The following is a 15279-nucleotide window of genomic DNA, read 5'->3' as shown; positions in this document are numbered from 1 at the left end:
GAGATTGTCAAAAACAATTGTCAGATTGGAGCATTTTCATGTATTTAAATATGAACATAAACAATTGTATTATCCACCTGGAATTGTTAAAATTATGGGAAAAAATTCTAATCAATTAGTGAGCAAAACAAATGGCCCTTCCTAGATAAGAAAGACAGGCACTTGCATTTATATAGTGCCATTCACAATCTTGGTATGCCCCAAACAATTTATAACCGAGGCAGCATATTGGTATAATAAAGTAGGAATATAGGATTTGGGGGCAGTCTGCTGTCTTTTGATAAGATCATGGCTGGTTTGACTATGGTCTTAACTCCACTTTCCTGTCTGCCCCATAAAAGAAACACAGCAACTAACTTGTGCACAAGGAAGGTTTTTCAAACAGTAACGTGATCATGACAAAATGTTTTTGTGCTAAGGAGGGAACAATAATGATCAGAACATCTCATCTGGAAGGTGGCACTTATGACGAGGGTCAAAGCTTAGATTTTGAGTTCAAGTCTCTGGAGTGGAGCTTGAACAATCTTTTGAATCATGGGCAAGAGCACTACCATTGAATCATGGCTGGCACCATTGGCCAAATCATCAACAAGTAATGGCCAAGACGAGCAATTTAATGCTGTCCATTCTCAGTCATCTTCTCTACCATTATATGTAGCTTGTTTAAAAAACCTTTGGGAGAAATTTACTCAACATGTGCAGGTATATATTTTTGTTACTACAATTTATTTTTACACAGTCAATTTAATGCCATGTTATTGCAAGCTCGCTACCCAAATATATTGGTGAATACCTGAAACAAAAAACGCTGTTTTCAGTCTGGTCTCATCTTGTACTGTGGTTTAGACCAAACAAAATAAATAGCAGCACAAAATGTATTTGTAAACCATCATTTAAAATAGCATGGAATACTCAAAACAAACTAAGTCAATTTCTGTAGTGATGTGTTTCTCAACATCCTCATGGTTGACACCATGGGGAAGCATCTGCTGTTAGATATTACAAGGGGAATCTAAAGTTCAAAATAACAGTGCATGGAGATCAATATCAAAAAAGTATATGTATGAATTTGTTATATAATTAGACATTAATTCAACACATCTTTTATTAAAACATACATATTTCCCTTAATAAGTTTGTTTTCATTTGGATCCCATCCCATCTGAAGTCGACAGATATTTAACCAAAGATGCAGTCTAACTCTCAAGTAGTTCAAAACAAACAGAACCATTAAATGAAATTTTTCACTTCCCCTCCAAGGGGAAAACATATACGCCAATCACCAGTTGCCAGATGTAAATTCAGTGCCCATTGTAGAGAAATCGCAGACCCAGAATCCTCCATGAAACGAAGCTTACTACGTAAATAGGTTGTATTTCCAAATGCACAACCAACAAAAAGCAAAGAATGAAATGCAATTTCCATTATTAAATATTCGTTTTCAAGGAAATAACAATCATTGCACGACTCTGTTACATGTGACATTTGACTATCACTTGGCCTAGCAATTAATTAAAGCATTTAAAGCCTGATGAAGTATCAGTACTAGAAGAGAAAACACATCAGAAAGGTGAGTTTCATCATATCTTTTCAAAGTAGTGTGTCCACTTTGAAAGTGCCCAGCATATTAAATTAAAGGGACTGAAATAGTTGTTACAAGACTTTTAGATTAATAAGTCAACAGACGCAAACGGAAGAACAGTTCCACGTCTTCAGTTTGGGGGGGGGGGGGGGGGGGGGCAGTGTGGAGGAGAAAACTGTTATATTAAAATACAGTGTCCTCATTTGAAGCTATTCAAAATTTCCATAGATTAGTGTTTCTCCAGCAATTGAAGAAAATTAATGGTCTCAAGTGCAATATTACTATAACTACAGTATTAAAAGAATGAAAGCATCATACTGACCCATGCAGCACATCAAGGAAACCAGGCTTGCATTTAGCTCCCTGTCATTACTGTAGAGGCCCCACATTTTATCAGCACGTTTAGCTGACATTGTGCTGCGTTTTCTTCTTGAAAGCTTGAGGCTTTGAAGTACAACAGAATGCTGTTATGATGCAATGAGCCAGAAGTGAGGAGATGAACCACCCACTTCCTGATAACTTAAATAAGGATTTCTCCCAATCTTCTTCTGATTAAACCACTTCAACGGCCTTTGCAAACTGCCAAACTCAGAAGGAGTACATGCGAGGCTGAATGTCATTCCTATCTGCTGCAGACATTGAAACTTTGAATCCAAAGATTGGAAACAAAATGATTTAGGGATTTATTAAGACCAGTTGAAATTATAGCAGCAGAGGCGAATAAGATCAAGCATGTCTCTTAGTGAAGGATAACAAATTGCTGTTTGTATCTGTACATTCCTACAGTTATTGCACAGTCTTACAAATTCCAGCCAGGCTTGTTTCAGTCATCCAGTTGCCACAAAACTTCAGTCAAATTAAAAGCTCAAAAGAAAGAACTGACGCCTCTTCATTCTTCTCCAGTAATTAATTTTCCAGTGACCCACATTACTGAACTGAATCAGATACGCACAAGGTACTGAAATATACACAGGCTGCAACCATTTCCCTTTTTTCTTGCTTCGTACTGATACCACGCACAAACTACTCGAGAGCTATAAATACCGTTTGCAGCTTGTGTATTAGGCAGGGAGCCTTTAATCTGGAATTGCTATAATTTTCTGTTGTATTCACCTGCTATTGCTGCAATATCTGTGCTGCACTGCTTTCAAGTACACTGTCAGATCAACCTCCTTAAAACATGGCAGTCCAACGTCATTTCCTCAAAGCTGAAAATGATTTACAGAAATACGAACACAGATGAAAAGGAGACTGGTAGTGTCACCTAAAAACATGCTGCTAATAGAAACTAGGGATCGCTCTCCTCCTCTTTCCCCCACAACCCCCCACCTCAGAACCCACCCCCCCCCCTCCTCCCCCACCCTCCATCCATTTTCCATAAGCTGCTACTTTCTTCGATGAAATTAGGGTGGTAAGCTATCATTCCAGTTTTACAATTCAGTCAGTCCTCAAAACCTAAAAATGCAAATGAGTGAGAAGTATTTTTTTTTCTAAAAAGGCTTTATTATTTTGGATATTTGACAATTCCCACTAGCTTGAGCTCACTGAGCTACCGGGACCTAAAAACACCACTGTAGTCCATCTAGCCAATTATAAAATAAAAATGCTACAACTTGACATCCACAATCTTCAAATCCCTTCTTTTGCCTAAACATTTAACTAACTCTCAGCTGAATTTTCCAACATACCTATCTTTAAATTATGCATCTGCAGTCTTTTCTACCTATTGCTCAACTTGTGTGGTAGCTATATCTAAACTATATCCTATAGCCATTTAAACTATATCCTATCAGAAAGGTTTATGATTATGGTGAAAAGTTTATGATTCAGTTTATCTACACCCTTTTATACCTTTCAATTTTAATGAGGCCTTTTCTGGACTGTTTTTTCCGCGATACAAACATTTCCAGTCTCATAGTTCAGGTCACAAATCCTGACAACCAGATTAATTGCCCTCCTTAGTACTTCCTCTAATGCCAGGATGCTCTCACTAATTCTGCTGACCAGAATGTACACAATATTTTGGGTGGGGTTGAACGATGGCACAGTGGTAAGCACTGCACCTCAGCGCCAGGGACCCTGGTTTGATTCCCGGCTTTGGTTACTGTGTGGAGTCTGCACATTCTCTGTGTCTGTGTGGGTTTCCTCCGGACGCTCCGGTTTTCTCCACAGTCTGAAAGATGTGCTGATTAGGTGCATTGGCCATGCTAAATTTTCCTTTAGTGTATTCGAACAGGTGCCCGAGCGTGGGGACTAGGGGATTTTCACAGTAACTTATTTGCAGTGTTAATGTAAGCTTACTTGTGACAGTAATAAAAATAAACAATTGATCTCTAATTTTCTCTCTCCTCCTCCCCACCAGTCCTCATTCTATCCCTCTGATTATACACCCTAAAATCTTAAATGCATTCTTCATTGTTGTATCCTGAGTATTTTCCTGTGCTGTGTCCAGTACATTTCCATTCCCTTTGCATTCAATCTTTTAGTTCCCAACTATTTTCAATTCTCACTACCCAATTTTCAATATTTTGCATACTTGGGAAACTTCACTTACAAATGTATAATGTAAAAATAATGGTTACAAAACGAGTTCCTGAGGTATCACATTCATCACCCTTTACCACTCTCATGTTGTGCCATTTAAAATATTCTTTGCCTCTCTGCTTTGAACAAACACGTGTTCCCCTCTCTCTCTCTGATGCACCCCATTTTGTATCCTTCTATTCTGTATGTCTTTTCCTGTTAAGAGTGCTACCACAAGCTCTATTAAATGCTATCCATAAAAGATGATTTTGCACGTGAGATTTCAACAAAGTATTAACATAGCAAAGAATGGCCTCAAGCACGATTTCTACCTTAAAGGGCTATGTTGCTCCCTTCATTTTAAATGCATCAATGTGCCCGGTTATTCATTCAGGATGCTGAGCAATGCATGATCCACTACAAATGCCAATCTCACTGACCGGCACATTTCAGACTTATCCATAATCTTCCTTTTAATAAACTTACCTAGCAATAACTGAGCAATTTCATCAGCAACTTCCTTAAGTTTGGAACTAAATTAAATATCAAACTTAAAAGCTAACTCCATTTTCTTTTGATCCAACCAATGGCACTTTCATAATAAAAACAAACTTCTTAAATGATTATCTATCCTACCCCAAAAGTGTCAAAAAGAATCAAAGCTGGACTTGGCCTCTACTCAGTGCCTACCAATTCAGTCAAGCTAAGATTTGGAAGGATCCATGCAAGCAAGCAATATAACTTGCATCCAACCATCCCACGACACTGCTTCATTATCATTCTTTTTATTTTTAAAATTGAGTTTATGTGCTGCAATGCACTTCTTTCTAGGTTTAGAAAGATATTACTTCCCCCTCCCCCCCACCACACTACACTACACCCAGTCAGTAATCTGTAACCGACATAGTAGAATAGTATGAGAAAATGTACATTACATAGAATTACAACATGGAAACAGGCCAACCCACCCAGCTGATCGATGTCAGCAGGTGCAATTAGAAGGAGGATAAATAGAGGCCTGTGTACAACATCTCAGATCATAAGAAATAGGAGCAGGGATAGGAGACCATTCGGCCTCCATCATTCAATAAGATCATGGTTGATCTGATTCAAATCCACTTTGCTGCTGGCCCCTTTAACCCTAGACTCCATAGTAGATCTGTGTAAACTTTTTATACCCCTTCTTCCATGTGCTTTACCTAGCTTTCCCTGAGATATAATTTTGATTGGACATATTTCAGACACGCAACCACAATTTTAAGTGTTAAAACCATCATCCTGGTGAGACATCTCATTTCTCATTAGGAAATCAAATTAATTTGACCCAAAGTGAGAACAGCAGTTTTACGTCTTCATGGTAGTAAACAAAAAAAATTATATGAAATTAAAACACAACGTATAATTCTCAAAACTACCACTGTATGAGTTTAACCCTCCAGGAATTGTGGCAGTAAATGTTCAGCTGAACTATATCCATTGTTGAACACTTTTCACATTCTCTTGTAACATTCAACACAAAATCAGAACCTTCAAATTTGACCGAATAGGAACAATCAATAGGGGATCGTTTAAGACTTTGTCTTGTTTCTCCACACACTAGTTGTTTTCCAGGAAGCAGAGGCTGAAGCATATAAAAGGAATCTCCTATAAACAGACAAATTGTCTTTTGCCACAGTCCATTGTGAAGGTAAAAACATGGCTAAAATAACAGCTTCTCTTGTGCAATTATTGAGGTACCATTGATAACGGAGACCAATCTGCTGCTTGATACCTTGCAGAAATCTATAAATGTAAAAGGATGAGCTCAATCCATATGAAATTCTCTGGTACTTCTTTCCAAGTCACAGTGAGATTTTAATCAATATTTTTTTAGTCTAGTCCATTTTTGGCCCCTCCTCCACCAATTGGAACTGTTGCAATTGGACCAATTTGGTTCCATAGCAGTGACTGGCAACCTAGGCTAGTGAGTGAGTTGCATGATTGGCCCTCCTTCATCTCAGTGGGCTGCAAAATTGAAATCAGGCTTGTTCACTTGTGTTCATGAATAAGATTGAATATATTTAATAGATGCTGAATATTTCATAGAGTTCTAGAAAATGCTTAATTATTTATATATTAATAGAACTATCAACTTCAAATGGTAAACACAAAATAAGTATTTATCGCTTTGGGCACAGCTCTCTTGGTCAATGTTGAGTGCAAATAGCACACGCCTCACTTCACTTGTCCTTGCTTTACAAGCGTTTCACTTCAGTCATACTGGTAGGAAAAAAAACCTGCACGGACTGAAATCAGTGGAATGTGGCAACCCTGAGCGAGGGCCAGGGTCAACAAAATGTCACATGGGCCATACTCAGAACCCTGATGTGGCCCCTGGACGTAGATTGCCCATCATGGTTCCAAGGCCTGGCAATTGCTTTGCTCTTGAACAACAGCCTGAAATAATGTTTTCTCCCTCATGGAATTAGTTGTGTGTTGCATCTTGAATTCACTTGCGCAACTGGAATGCAGAGCTAACTAGATTTTACTGCTGCAGCACTCAAACCTATATCTCCCAATACAAATTTATGCTAATTTCAGATCATGATTAGTAATTCACAATCAAGTCCTGGAACATCAAATTGGTGGTCAAAGATGATAAATGTGACTTCACTTCCACTCATTACCCTCATAGCCTTGGAAGCTACGTAACGATCACAGATGTTATCCTTTGGAGAATCAATTTTCCATTTCTCCTCAAGATTCCATTGAGTAATGCAAAACACAAATCTTAGTCACAATTGCCATCTTAACTCATCAGTCTCCAAACATACATTGCAGCAATCAGGCTCTTTAGTTTATGATATCACAGTCAAAGACAAAATGGGAGCTACCGTGTATGATGAAGACAATTCTCCTGATTTTCCAGCATCATTACAAACCTAATCAGCTGTTACACTAATGCCCACCAAGAATAAAAACAATAGAATCCCTATAGTGCAGAAAGAGGCCAGTCAGCCCATCGGGTCTGCACCGACCACAATCCCACCCAGGCCACATTTCTGTAACCCCTCATATTTACCGCTAATCCACCTTACACGCGGGTTAATTTAGCACGACCAATCAACCTAACCCCCACCTTTTTGATTGTGGGAGGGAACAGGAGCACCTGGAGGAAACCCACGCAGACACGGGGAGAATGTGCAAACTCCACACAGACAGTGACCCGAGGCTGGAATTGGACCCGGGTCCCTGGCACTGCGTTTAAGCAATACATTGCTTAAATCCATTTTAGTTGAGTTGTATTAAAATAGTGTTACACAATTGGGTTAGTTCACACCAATCCGCAGATTAACTTGAGTTAGAATTATTCATTCATTGAACTTACTCACCTCTATTCTGCTAGTTTTATGTTCTGTGGTGCTGCTAGTTCAACTACTGTGGGGAAAATGGACCAGCTTGCACCACTTGGTTTCTTCCTGCCAATAGAATGCTAGTGCCATACTGACAGCAAAAATTGAAAAACCCACAATCTAGTATGCACAACAGGTCCACTAAAGAGGATTCATGCTACTGAGCAGTTTTCAAGGAGTGACGAATGACAGTGATGAACTAGGAATGATCTTTATTTAACAAAATTTAATATTTATTAATCCCTTTCTAATGGTTTCAAAATACTTTACCTGCTTAGTTCCATTTTTCAAAAATTTGTTTCAGCATTATGGAACACTCCAATATTCAAAGTTCTCAAAATGGATTTATACTGCAAAATAATTTTGTTCAGATTGAGCAACAAATGTATGGTCGATGTAGAAATGGAAGGGAATGTCATTCTTACTTGATGGGTCATAATAAATACTAACCACCCAAATTTTGCAAAAAAGGTCAATACTACAACATGAACAGAGTGAAGGGCAAGGCTGGCAGAAGTCGGGAACCCTGGATGACTTGGGATATTGAGGCCCTGGTCAAGAAGAAGAAAGAGGCACATGACGTGCATAGGCAGCTGGGATCAAGTGAACCTCTTGGAGTATAGGGGGTGTAGGAGTAGAGTTGAGAGAGAAATCAGGAGGGCAAAAAGGGGACACGAAATTGTTTTGACAGATAAGGCAAAGGAGAATCCAAAGAGCTTCTACAAATACATAAAGGGCAAAAGAGTAACGAGGGAGAGAGTAGGGCCTCTTAAGGATCAACAAGGTAATCTATGTGCGGATCCACAAGAGATGGGTAAGATCCTAAATGAATATTTCTCATCAGTATTTACTGTTGAGAAAAGCATGGATGTTAGGGAACTTGGGGAATTAAATATTGATGTCTTGAGGAGTGTACATATTACAGAGGTGGTGGTGCTGGAAGTCTTAAAGTGCATCAAGGTAGATAAATCTGCAGGACCTGATGAGGTATATCCCAGGACATTGTGGGAGGCGAGGGAGGAAATTGTGGGTCCCCTAGCCGAGATATTTGAATCATCGATAGTCACGAGTGAGGTGCCTGAAGATTGGAGAGTGGCAAATGTTGTGCCTTTGTTTAACAAGGGCTGCAGGGAAAAGCCTGGGAACTACAGGCCAGTTAGCCTCACATCTGTGGTGGGTAAATTGTTAGAAGGTATTTTGAGAGACAGGATCTACAGACATTTGGAGATGCAAGGACTGATTAGGGACAGTCAGCATGGCTTTATGAGTGGAAAATCATGTCTCACAAATTTGATTGAGTTTTTTGAAGGGGTAACCAAGAAGGTAGATGAGGGCAGTGCAGTTGATGTTGTCTACATGGACTTTAGCAAGGCCTTTGACAAGGTACCGCATGCTAGGTTGTTGCATAAGGTTAAATCTCACGGGATCCAGGGTGAGGTACCTAAATGGATACAAAATTGGCTTCTTGACAGAAGCCAGAGGGTGGTTGTCGAGAGTTGTTTTTCAAACTGGAGGCCTGTGACCAGCGGTGTGCCTCAGGGATCAGTGCTGGGCCCACTGTTATTTGTCATTTATATTAATGATTTGGATGAGAATATAGGGGGCATGGTTAGTAAGTTTGCAGATGACATCAAGATTGGTGGCATGGTGGACAGTGAGCAAGGTTATCTCCAATTGCAGCGGGATCTTGATCAATTGGGCCAGTGGGCTGACGAATGGCAGATGGAGTTTAATTTAGACAAATGCGAGGTGATGCATTTTGGTAGATTGAACCAGGGCAGGACTTACTCAGTTAATGGTAGGGCATTGGGGAGAGTTACAGAACAAAGAGATCTAGGGGTACATGTTCATAGCTCCTTGAAAGTGGAGTCACAGGTGGACAGAGTGGTGAAGAAGGCATTCGGCATGCTTGGTTTCATCGGTCAGAACATTGAATACAGGAGTTGGGACGTCTTGTTGAAGTTGTACAAGACATTGGTAAGGCCACACTTGGAATACTGTGTGCAATTCTGGTCACCCTATTATAGAAAGGATATTATTAAACTAGAAAGAGTGCAGAAAAGATTTACTAGGATGCTACCAGGACTTGATGGATTGAGTTATAAAGAGAGGCTGAACAGGCTAGAACTTTTTTCCCTGGAGCGTAGGAGGCCGAGGGGGTGATCAAATAGAGATCTATAAAATAATGAGGGGCACAGATCAGCTAGATAGTCAATATCTTTTCCCAAAGGTAGGGGAGTCTAAAACTAGAGGGCATAGGTTTGCGGTGAGAGGGGAGAGATTCAAAAAAAGTGTCCAGAGGGGCAATCTTTTCTCACACAGGGTGGAGTGTGTCTGGAACAAGCTGCCAAAGGTAGTAGTAGAGGCGGGTACAATTTTATCTTTTAAAAAGCATTTAGATAGTTACATGGGTACGATGGGTATAGAGGGATATGGGCCAAATGCGGGCAATTGGGATTAGTTTAGGGGTTTAAAAAAAAAGGGCGGCATGGACAAGTTGGGTTGAAGGGCCTGTTTCCATGCTGTATGACCTCTATGACTCTATAACAGCTAAAGGATCCTCTTTTAAAAATCAAACCACTGCAAATAAATCAATAACTTGAACGCTCGTTTGTGTCCTTTTCTGCTTAATTGTGGAACCAGCAAATCCTTGCGATACTAACACGGGTATTAGCTTTCAGATTTACTGATTTTGGTAGTATGTCAATGGATACCCTAAGTATCCAGAATGCCTCAGGCTCAGATGTGCACAGTTAATTCAGTTTTTTTCACATCCTTGGGCTTAGTTACACCTATAAGCTATTATTTTTAAATGAATTTACTAGCACTCATTATTTCTTAATTTAATAAAAAAGTTAAACAATAAGAAAGGAAAAGGTTATTCAGAATCACTTTACAAAATTAATTCTTTTCAGTATCAGCAATATTAGCAACAGGATTGCATTTGAATGGACTTTATTTGTGTTATAAAGAAAACTAACGAAATCTCTTTAAAAACTATTGAACAGGAGCAGTTGATCTGAATTTTCAATTTCCATTCCTCCTGTTGATAATTTTAGCAAACAATTTTTGATTTTGTAAAACAGACTGGACAACTTTCATTATGGCATTAATTTGTTCCACATAAAAACAAATGTAATTTTAAGCCAGTTACATTAAATACTGTGATATTCGACTACTGTAACCCCATTCCAAAATAAGCAAATTATAGGAATTTATGCTCATCTCAGTTCATGATTAGTAATTCACAATCAAGTCCTGGAACATCTTTTTAGGCAGAATAGTGAAGCAAACATCAAGCAGGCCAGATTAAATGATTCATTTCCTGCACAAGGCTGAATCATGCATGACCAGGTGGTGAATACTCACCTTTTCTGCTTGGGTTACAACTATAGAAGTACCAGACACTGGCAATGCTGAGAAAATGCCCAGCAACAAAAAGTACAGGCCCTAGCAATGAAGAGCTGGGCACTGGCATTTCTCCTCCAACAGTCTTCCCTGGAAACTAGGAACTGCTGCAATAAATTCCTTTTTGCTGATGTGCTGCGTATGTACCACTTAACATAAGAGAAATGTTTTGGTTCTTCAAGTGAATAACCACCGATATTTCCTGTGAAGAGATTTCCGGTGTCTTAAACAGTTTTTGAAATGAAAAGACTTTTAAAAAAGTTATGCAGCTTTTAGTTTAACTTGTAGTACAGGTCCGGTTTCATTTCATCCTTGAAAGTTTACTCAGAGCAGAGGCACTTTGTCTTTATTTGCTGTTACAGTCAGTAGCTGACGCATTGGCGTTAACTGATTTCTGGCACTCTAGATTAGGTCATAATCCAAATTTTCCATTTAGTTCTTACCAGAACCACAGAGGTTGATTATCCACTAGATGAGCAACAGAGCCAAAAATGTGTCAGCCAATACAGCTTATTTCCTGAACTTTTGTGGTCGGCTTTGCATTATGTTCTGAGTTTACGTTATAATTTACCAGCCTTAACATCCGTTCCCCTGGCACATGAAACAACAAAACTTGCATTTATGTAATGCCCGTCACAGAGAAAAATTCTTCGGCACTTTGCAGAGGAACAACTTGCATTTCTATAGCACCTTTAACATAGTGTCCATCCCAGGTATTAGCCGAGTGAACTTTCTCTGAACTGCTTCTACACATTTACATTATTTCTTAAAAAGGATATCAAAACTTTACACAGTACTCTTGAATGTAGCCTCACCAACACCCTATACAACTGTAGCAAAACATCCCTATTTTATATCCTATTCCTCTTGCAATAAATTGCAACATTCCATTTGTCTTCTTAATAACTTGCTGTACCTGTATACTAATGTTTTGTGACTTATGAAACAGTACAACGAGACCTCTCTCTCTCTAATTAATATGCTACTTTTCTATTCTTACTGCCAAAGAGGACATATTTACCTTTTCCCGCATTATATTTCATCTGCCAAATTTTTGTCCACTTTCTTAACGTATCTATCATTTTGCAGACTTCGTATGCCCTCTGCACAACTTACTTTCCTACTTATCTTTGTGCCTTCAGCAAATTTAGCAATCATACTTGGTCCCTTCATCAAAATAATTAGAAATAGTTGAGTCCCCAGCACTGATCCCTGTGGCACGCCACTCATCACATCCTACCAACCTGAAAAAGACCCATTTACCCCTATTCTCTGCTTCCAATAGCTAACCAGTCCTCTATCCACACTATGTTACCCCAGACACCATGAGCTCTTACTATGCATAATAACATTTCATGTGACAACTTGTCAAATGCCTTCTGGAAATCTAAGTACAGCATACCTACAGGTTTCCCTTTATCCACGTTTCTTGTTACTTCCTCAAAGAACTCTAACATATTAGTCAAACATGATTTCCCTTTCATAAAACCATGTTGAAGATTGAGAGAAATGGAAGGTGCAGTGGTTTTAGAGAGTAGGGCCAAGGCTGCTCATAGCTCTGTGGGACAAAGGGAGGATAGGTTGCACAATAGTTCAGTCAGAGATACAGGAGATGAAATGTTTTTAAATAAATGTCCTGAAGGGCAGGAAGTCAATTTACCTCATTCAGCATGAAAGCTATGAGTAAGTGGGACTTAGTGTGAGATAAGACACGTGCAACAAAATTTGGTGTTTACAGAAGGGGGAGAATGAGAAATCTGTTGGGAGTTAATTGGAGAAATCCACTCTGGAAATTACAAAATTGTGGATGTGAATTTTAGAGATAGAGCTAAAGCAGAGCCAGATAGAGTAATTGGCAGTTTTGCTGAAAAATAGGATGTGAACTTGGAAATTCATCTCTGGATCAACTTTTTTTTTGTTCTGGTTCAGCCTGTAGAGCAAATGGAGTCAGGCACATGTTTGAATTCACGGATAGAGCTGAAAACTTCTTCCTAATGTTCAAGTGGGAGAAATATTTTAACCTAAGCATGACTATGACAGACAGTTAATCTGGCTGCACAGAAGTGAACCCAGTTGCATTGCCTATCATCAACATGTGGAAGCTAATCCTGCACTACAGATGATGGTAAGAAGTCTCCCCAGTCCAACGCCAGCATCTCCACATCATGGCTACAGATGATGGGCAGATTAGTTCTAGCAATGGGGATCCCCCTTACCAGTTGGAGAACCAGTGGGAGCCCGATGTAATTTCACAGAATTACCGAATGGTTACAGCATTGAATGAGGTCTGTCATGTCAAATCCCTGACCCATCATTAAATTCTGTGGGTTGAAGGATAATTGGCCATAAGTGACCCATTAATGAGGCTAATTGACATCCTGCTGTCAGCAGGATTCCCATGTTAGGCCAGTGTCGTACCCCACTAAATTAGGGACAGTTTTCCTGACCCTAGAAATCCAAAGTGGGCAACTCTTGCCTGATTCTACCTCCAAGTGATAAACACCAAGTTTATACAGCCCTAAATATTACAGGCTGGAGTTGGGAAAAGTGATCCTGTGACAGAAATTAAGCACTTTTGTCTAATTTCACCATGCTCCTTTAAGTCATAATACACAAGGGGTTTAAAGGCAAATGTAGTTAGACATCAGGTCTAATCAATATAAATGTTACTAATACAAAATGTTCTGTTGTCGCCAGATAGTTAGCTTGGGGAAATGCCAAAACATAAATTTCAAACAGAACAAATATACTGCGTGGTTTGTTCAGTCACGTTTGACTGGCAGCTCCTTTTGAATTTATTAGCCTGAACTGTCAAAATTCAGAATTCAATGTGAATTAGTCAGGTTAGGTAGCCCCGAGAGTGATAAGAATTCAAGACAACAAATACATACACAAATTGGCAAAGAGTTTGCAAACTATTTATTCCTTTTCTTATCTACTAGTCGAACACCCAATGTACCATAAATTAGGTAACATGTCTCTTGAAAACATGAGAATAATTTTATGGAAGCAAAGCAGAGAGCCAATAGCTAAAGTAAACATGAAGAAAAGATTTTTTGTTCATTATCCTGGGTTTATCAAAATCATCATACTAAGGCACGCATGTGTGAGGTTCATCTATGAAAACAGTCTGGGCCCCTGGATTCATATGTGAAAGATAATAAAAAAACCTAAATAGTAATAAATCTTGTATTATCTTTTTTGTCTTGTGGCTTGCATGGGCTTTTTTTTTAAAGATGATTTATTTTCTCTCATCCAAGAAAAATTATTTAGTTGTGTTGTTATCACAGATAATTAAAAATTCTGAACTTGGATAATTGGTTTAACCTAAAACACTGAGCCAGGAATCGTGCATCTGACATATTCAGCATAAAAATCAGTGTGAAGTTGTACCAATGATTTTGCGACAAGGCAATCAACAATGTCTGCACCAATGCAGAAGCAAGAGCTCAAAGTCATTATAAATATCTGAAGCTGCAACTGTTTAAACTCCTGTTCAAAGACTTGAGCACATAAGAATGCTGCATTGCTGGAGCCCTTTCCAAAACTTGGCAGGGAAACAGAATTAAAGCTTGAACATTTTGTCAGTATTAAAAAGTTGTCAACTGACAATTCATCATATATTTAATAATCTTGCCTTTACCTTTCTGTACAATAAACTACACTTACATAGCACTTTAAAAAAGCACCTCAAAAGAACTTCACACAGGTGAAGTAGAACCAAGAAATAGAGGGCAAAAAGAGTTGAAATACTGACTGAAGGCAAGAACAAAGAGATAAAACTTTGAGGAGCCTTTTGAAGCGAAACAGAGATACCTCACTCATCTTTGCACAGTGCTAAGTTATCATTTCCTTCAAGCCATGATGAAATGCCATTAAGTTTCCCTACTAAAAAAACCCAGTGGATGTACATGTACCCACTTCCTCCTCCAGCATGCATAGGGAAACACAGCTGGGACGTACTGTAATCCCAAAGATCCAATGGAAGGTCACGGAAATCAAAATTCCAAGTGAAAGCTGTGAGTAAAGAAAAATAAGCAAAGCTGTAAATTACAGATACCAGATACATGGATTAGCAGCCCTTTTTGGAAATGTGCTTATTTTGAAAATAGTTATTTTATGTACAGTAAAAATGGTAAGAACGAATTCTGGCATCCATAGCAAAGAAGAAATTACTATAGCCATAGAATACAGCTATGCAGCATTCAACACCAGGGCTGGAACTTACCTACCACTATGACTGCTGGGTAAAGATATCCCCATTCTGCAAAGGCCATTTCTTACACAAAATCTCCTGCTGCCTCATGCCGGCCTATTCACCCTGTGTTTTAAGTTAGAAAATCACTCTACATGCTGAAGGCTAGTGACAGTTCA

At 39.0% G+C, this 15279-nt stretch overlaps 1 protein-coding gene across 21 annotated transcripts in view; it reads right to left on the bottom strand.

Moving 5' to 3' along the window:
* Positions 1-15279, bottom strand: part of macf1a (microtubule actin crosslinking factor 1a) — a 496134-nt gene that overhangs the window by 356707 nt on the left and 124148 nt on the right. For 8 of the 21 annotated variants that reach the window (XM_078237838.1, XM_078237845.1, XM_078237851.1 and 5 more), the window contains exon 1: positions 10867-11227. The exons of 3 other annotated variants lie outside the window; for them this stretch is intronic. In XM_078237838.1, the coding sequence (XP_078093964.1) occupies positions 10867-10975 (109 nt within the window). In that variant the 5' untranslated portion in view covers positions 10976-11227. Of the gene's footprint in view, positions 1-1904; positions 2866-10866; positions 11228-15279 lie in introns of those variants that run through there. 10 more of the 21 variants (XM_078237832.1, XM_078237842.1, XM_078237835.1 and 7 more) reach the window with 3 other exon arrangements.

This window comes from Mustelus asterias, chromosome 21 (assembly GCF_964213995.1).
Source record: "Mustelus asterias chromosome 21, sMusAst1.hap1.1, whole genome shotgun sequence".
Classification (NCBI taxonomy): Eukaryota; Metazoa; Chordata; class Chondrichthyes; order Carcharhiniformes; family Triakidae; genus Mustelus; species Mustelus asterias.
Note: the sequence above shows the minus strand (reverse complement) of the source record. Positions and strands in the feature narration are given on the sequence as shown.